At 30.8% G+C, this 7,175-nt stretch overlaps 1 protein-coding gene across 1 annotated transcript; it reads right to left on the minus strand.

Annotated features, from left to right (window-relative positions):
- Positions 1 to 467: 467 nt before the first annotated feature.
- On the minus strand, positions 468 to 1,414 carry LOC108465938 (NAC domain-containing protein 83-like). Its single transcript, XM_053020348.1, has 2 exons — positions 686 to 1,414; positions 468 to 545 (listed from the first exon to the last, which is right to left on the minus strand). The coding sequence occupies exons 1-2, from the start codon at positions 1,412 to 1,414 to the stop codon at positions 468 to 470; spliced, it is 807 nt and encodes a 268-aa protein (XP_052876308.1).
- Between the last annotated feature and the right edge of the window lie 5,761 nt (positions 1,415 to 7,175).

Below are 7,175 nucleotides of genomic sequence, written 5' to 3' on the forward strand. Positions count from 1 at the left end.
AATTTAAAGTTTGTGATAAATGAGGTTATTTTGATAATTATTTGATTAAGTTAATATATTATTATGTCATATTTTTAGATATTTATTTTTAAAAATAACAATTTAATAATACACAAAGATAGTATAAACTAATAAACTAATATAATATTGATAATTAAAATTTTCTACTTATGGTAAGTTGTGGTAATTAAAACCAGATAGATTGGGTTTTTTAAGTTTAGAAAAAAAAAAAAACCCAGGTTTGATAAAAACAAAATATTATTTTCTATAAAATATTTAAATCAATTTTAATTTTAAAATATATTTTAAATTAGTGTATTAATATATTAAAATAAATAAAGGCATGCAAAGAGGAGACACCAAATTTACGTGGAAAACCCTTCTGAATATAGAAGGGAAAAAGGGAAAATGCCATCACTAAAATTCATATGTGGTGTGGAGTTACATTGAAGACATTTACACCAACTCTAATCGGAGTTCAAGAAGTTGTCCAGTTCTTGCAATGTGATGTAAAGATTGGCGTTGACATCCTCACGAGCTTCTTCCTGAATATGCAAATCAATACCAGTTGTTAGGCTTGAGAATCAAATATATAAGCATGCATGAACAAGGTTATGAATATATAAGCTAAATCATAAACATGTAAAAATACAAAATGAAAATAGAGCAAGGGTTCGGCAAGTACCGGATGGTGAGAATTATAATCAGGCACTCCAAGATTGCCACCAACACCTGCCGACGTCCAAGGGTTTGGTTGTTGGTTTAAACATGCAGTGAAGGGTGGTGACGGTGAGAAGCCTCCTAATTCTGGAGCCATAGAATCAAATGCCTGATTCCCTACGGGCAAGAAAGCAAAATCATTTGTTGAAGTCGACGGCGCCTCCATCAACTTACATTTCTTGTTCTTGTTGATTTCTCCTTCACATTCTTCGTAAACCGGGCTCACAACAGCGGCATCCGTATTCTTAATCTCACAGATCACGAAATCACTCAAACCAAGAGCTTCTTGGTCTTTCAAGGAGAACTCATGCATGATCCATTGACCATTTGATTTCTGGCTTTTCTTGCGGCTGTACGTGAAGTATTTATCATAACCTATGACTTCGCCGCCGTCCGAGTTCTTCACTTCTTTGATATATTGTTGGAGCCAACATCCATCTCCCGCGGTTCTTTCGATTCTTGATTTGCTCTTCTTCATCAGCTTCGTGATAACCCAGAGAGACTCTGCCGAATCTTGGTCGAAAATATTCCAAGGCTCGCGATTTGCCCCATATATATCCAACTCCTTCATCACACCAGAAGGTATAGGATCGCCCTTGATGAATGGTTGAAGGTAATCACGAAGGATTTCTTCTTTGGTGGGAAGAAATCGAAACCCCACAGGAATCTCAAGCTGCGGTCTAACAGTTGACATGATCGGGGTTTCGTTAAGGCGGTGGTGATCGACGAAGAGAAAGATGAGATTAATTTGGTGGTTTTCAAAGGAATTTCAAAAAGTTTCTAGAAAAATACCTCATACGTATAAATCTCTTTTGTATCAAACAATTTGTTTATATATATATATTATTTTAAAATAAATAATAATAAATAATCGTAATTCAAATTTCATAATATGAAATTGACAATGATAACCTCGTAAGATTTCAAAACTTTAATATGGCCTGAATGAGAAAAATAATTTTAATTGAAATTAAATTATAATTTTTATAATAAAAAATAATTCACCATTTTAATAGATTATATATTTATAATTTTAAAAATTAAATAAAAATTTTATATTGTTAGAGCTTCAAAATGTCGTATATAAAAATTTTAAAAATTTTAAAAGAGTCATTTTACAATAAAATTTTACTAATTTAAAATTTTAGAAGAGTCGTATATAAAAATTTTGCATGCAGTATGAATGTAGCTTAATATTCGAAAGAAACTAAAGCAAAAAAAATGAATTAATAAATATAAAATCATATCAGAAAATTCTGTTCTGAAATATCAGCTTAATCCTTTTGGTCTTAACATACCTCTTTTGTTGTATGTAAAGCCACGGACTCACCGGAAAGTCCCTCGTACTGGTGTCGACACGCCGGAACACGCAAGGACAAGGGATTTTGGTGGTTGAAAGTCGTTAAAAACATTAAGATAGTGATAGAAAATCTCTGTTTGAAACATAAATCTATACTTCGGGTGGGTTTGGATGGGCGATTGGATGCGGTGCGGTGCGTTCAGCTTACTTTTTATCTCACAATATAGTATCGCTACAGTATCTAATCTCACAGCCACAACTGTTTTTACACTAACTGCAAATAAACGCACCGCTCATCTAAACTCACCCTTCATCATTAAGATTTTCTAGAATCTAATATGGTGCATGTTATTAAGAGGTTTAGAGAGGTATAATGAGGGTATTTTTGAATATTTTGACACCGTTGACGGAGGCCGAAGTGATAGCGGAGGGTATAATGAGGTTCAGAAAAAGGAAAGTAATTACTTGAAGATGTTATCTTTTAACCTGTCGAGTATCTATGAGCTTCTTAACAAAGAAATAATTTAAATGACAATTTTGCTCATAGATAAGTGTCATCTTCTCAGCCCTTAGATATGAAGGTGTCTCCCACTACTTGCATGGGAATTCCCACCAATGTTCTTAACACTTGTAATGTGATAATAGAAGAGAAGAATTTGTTTGTTAACAGTTTCGTGTTTAATTACTAGTAACCGATGTGGGATGTTAATATCATTTGATGTGTTCTTTGTGTTGTTTAGGATTTGCACATCATTTGCATAATATCGTTTGCAAGAATATGCTCAGAGATCCGGGGTCGGTCTCCCTATTTACCATAGCTTCAACGAATTAAGGGTTTATGATGCTCGAGGTTCAAAGCCACCATTCGTGTTGGTCGTGTCACTTACACTTCTAGGTGACTTTTCCACACGGAAAGAAGCTGAGCAAATATTATATATTAAATTTTATATGTTTAATAATTTTATATTAAATTTAAATTTAATAATTTTATATGTTTTTTCTTTTATTAAATTATTTATTAATATATTTTTAATATTTATACTATAATATTATATATTAATTTTATGTTATATAAATTATATAATATATAAAATAAAACAAAACAAAATAATATATTATAAAAGTACAAAACATATCAGATTAGACTCGAACCTTAAATATTGAAGTACAAATTTGAGTCATATTTTAAATGAAACTAATTTTATATCTAAATTTATTTTTTGAATCTCTACTTTTGTACACCTTATTTGAGTAAAACTAGTGTTAGGACATGGTGAAGCTATGAAATGCTATGATGATCCATTAACCAAGCCTAGGAATGACACCTAAAGCTAATGACCTTGTCTTGCCAACTTACATTGTAAGTGTCCGATTGCTGATGCCAATGATCGTACGAAACAAGCGGAATCCGCAGTACGAGGACCGTGATCGGAAGAAAATGCGAATTGGTCGGCCATTGGTTTGTGTTTCTCCATTTTGATCATGTCCTACTAGCTACAATGTTAAAATGAACTTGACATACATACATATATATTCCATTTTGATTGGTTGTAGGTTTTGTCTACCAGGAGGAGAGAAGTTCAAATGAAAAGTTTTTGGGAATTCTAAAAGAAAGGAAGGGAACTTTGAAGCCATCCACATGGATTCAAAATGCTTTGTATGGTCTGATGATATATATGGGTTGTGTGACGTTGTGCTTTTATTTGGAACTCATTTGTTTGGTGTTGGATATGTTGAAAGTGTGGACTAGAAATTACTTCCCACTTCAGATGTAATTGGTTTTGTATGTGCATACACATAGAAAAGCTAGGAAATTATTTTTAGGGGCAGATATGAATCGTTATACTTAGATATAATTTTATAAATTTTAAAAAGGTAAAATGTCAAAATTACCATTTTTGGGGCAAGGCGACGGCGTCATTGTGTCTTTGCCCCGTTTTATGCATTGTGATATATTTGTAGGTGTTTATGTATGTTTGAGGGCTACACATTAAGTTTCATTGTGTAACATACGTAAATTTTGCTTGGCATAGGCAAATCCAAAAACACTACAAAACAGAAGGAGTAACGTAACATTTAGCCATTGAATTTGGTAATTATTTTAATTTAGTCTCTAGATTTTTTTTAGACCACATTAGTCCTTGACAATTTTTCCTAGTTTTAGTCAATATGATAATGTGACATAATTTCAAAGTATCATGTCATCAAATGGACCAAACTTGGAAAAAAATATCAAATTTAGGGAGTAATATGGACCCAAATTAGTTTAGGGACTAATTTAGAAAGAAAATTATCACATTCAGAGATTAAGGGTGTGTTTGATAAACTTTTAAAATTTTCATTTAATATTTTAAATGTGTTTGATAATCATTTTAATTTTTATTTAATATAAAATTTTCAACAAAAAAAGTGTTAAATAATGTAAGTAGATAGGTAACTATTTATCGAAAATATTATGTTGATTTTATTTTATAAAAATATTAAAATAAATTATATTTTTTAAAGTGAGATATTAAAATTAACATATTAACTTTTATCCAAAACTATCCAAAATAATATAAAATATTATATGAATAAGATTACAAAATAATAAATAGTCTTTTTAAAATTAATATTTATATAAATTTAGCACTTATAAGATTTAGCAATAAAATTTAATATTACAGACGCAAACAACCCCTAAATATTACATTATCCAAACAAAAATGTGGCCTAAGGACATATGTTTAAGGCATTAATCCCCATCCAACAAAATTAAAATTCACTTGCTTACTTTCTTATGCAAAATGTGTTATTGTTATTATTATTATTAAATATTGTAGAAATGAGGGATAATTGGTTTGTTAACAGAAATTATGGTTAAAATAGTACTTGGAACTATGGTCATAGTTTTAACCACAAAAACAAAAGTGTAAAAATTGTAAAGATGAACATCGAGATTGTTTACACAGTTAAACCAAATCATTATCTTTCTCGCGGTACAACCAATAATTTAAGTCCTAACATCAATCTAATTACACCCGTTAAATTTTTAAATATATATATTTAGGTGGTGGTGTTGTGTCAGGTGGTACCAATGATATTTAAAAAAAAAAAAACAGTTCTAGAAAGAGTATTTTGAAAATTTGGTCATTGTTTTAGAAGATTTGGAACAACAAAAGTCAATTAGATGGATGATATCTTTTTTTTTGTCTCGAAATCGGCAAGAAAGGTCATCACAAACGACAACGTCAGTGGCTATTGAGTACAATGATTAGAGTTTTTAACGAATAAGAAGGAAAATAAGTAAAATAAAATAAAATAAAATAAATTACAAAAATAGTCAATTTTGTTTGGCTCAGATTACATTTTAGTTACTTATGTTTGAAATGTTATATTTTAATCACTTATGTTATCATTTTATTACTAAGTAGTCACTTTACCATGACTCAAAATGTAAATTTAAATGAAAAAATTTAAAAATAATTTTAATGAGAATTTTAAAGTTTGTGATAAATGGGGTTATTTTGATAATTGTTTGATTAAGTTAATATATTATTATTATTATGTCATATTTTAGGTTTTATTTTTAAAAAATAACAATTTAATAATACACAAAGAAAATATAAACTAATATAATATTGATAATTAAAATTTTCTACTTATGGTAAGTTGTGGTAATTAAAACCAGATAGATTGGGTTTTTAAGTTTAGAAAAAAAAATCATGTTTGATAAAAATAAAATATTATTTGCTATAAAATATTTAAATCAATTTTAGTTTTAAAATATATTTTAAATTAGTGTATTAATATATTAAAGTAAATAAAGGCATGCAAAGAGGAGACACCAAATTTACGTGGAAAACCCTTCTGAACATAGAAGGAAAAAAACCACGGAAAATGCCATCAATAAAATTCATATGTGGTGTGGAGTTACATTGAAGACATTTACATCAACTCTAATCGGAGTTCAAGAAGTTGTCCAGTTCTTGCAATGTAAGGTAAAGATTGGCGTTGACATCCTCACGAGCTTCTTCCTAAATATGCAAATCAATGCCAATTGTTTGGTTTGAGAATCAAATATATAATGTATATATATAAGCATGCATGAACAAGGTTATGAATATATAAGCTATATCATAAACATGTAAAAATATAAAAAGAAAATAGAGCAAGGGTTAGGCAGGTACCAGATGGTGAGAATTATAATAAGGCACTCCAAGATTGCCACCAACACCTGCCGATGTCCACGGGTTTGGTTGTTGGTTTAAGCATGCAGTGAAGGGTGGTAACGGTGACAAGCCTCCTGCTTCTGGAGCCATATACTCAAATGCCTGATTCCCCATGGGCACGAAAGCAAAATCATTTGTCGAAGTCAACGGCACCTCCATCAACTTACGTTTCTTGTTCTTGTTGATTTCTCCTTCACATTCTTCGTAATCCGGGCTCACAACAGCAGCATCCTTATTCTTAATCTCACAGATAACGAAATCACTCAAACCAAGAGCTTCTTGATCTTTCAAGGAGAACTCATGCATGATCCATTGACCATTTGATTTCTGGCTTTTCTTGCGGCTGTACTTGAAGTATTTATCATAACCTATGACTTCGCCGCCGTCCGAGTTCTTCACTTCTTTGATATATTGTTGGAGCCAACATCCATCTCCCGCGGTTCTTTCGATTCTTGACTTGCTCTTCTTCTTCAACTTCGTGATAACCCAGAGACTCTGCCGAATCTTGGTCGAAAATATTCCAAGGCTCGCGATTTGAGCCATAAATATCCAACTCCATCATCACACCGGAAGGTATGGGATCGCCCTTGATGAATGGTTGAAGGTAATCACAAAGGATTTCTTCTTTGGTGGGAAGAAATCGAAACCCTACAGGAATCTCAAGCTGCGGTCTAACAGTTGACATGATCGGGGTTTGGTTAAGGCGGTGGTGATCGACGAAGAGAAAGATGGTTTTCAAAGGAATTTCAAGTAGTTTCTAGAAAGATAACCTCACATATATAAATTTCTTTTGTATCAACTAATTAAATTTCATAATATGATATTTACAATGTTAACCTCGTAAGATTTCAAAAAGATTTACAATAAAAAATATAATTTCACATTTTTAATATAAAATTTTAAGAGTTCATTTTAGTAATTTATAATTTTAAAAATTTTAGAAG

The sequence above is a fragment of the Gossypium arboreum genome, chromosome 10, assembly GCF_025698485.1.
Source record: "Gossypium arboreum isolate Shixiya-1 chromosome 10, ASM2569848v2, whole genome shotgun sequence".
Taxonomy (NCBI): domain Eukaryota; kingdom Viridiplantae; phylum Streptophyta; class Magnoliopsida; order Malvales; family Malvaceae; genus Gossypium; species Gossypium arboreum.

Coding starts and splice junctions, on each gene's coding strand:
- LOC108465938 (XM_053020348.1), bottom strand. CDS start 1,414: ATGTCAACTGTTAGACCGCAGCTTGAGATTCCTGTGGGGTTTCGATTT. Junction 546..685: donor ATTATAATTCTCACCATCCG/GTACTTGCCGAA, acceptor TTGCATATTCAG/GAAGAAGCTCGTGAGGATGT.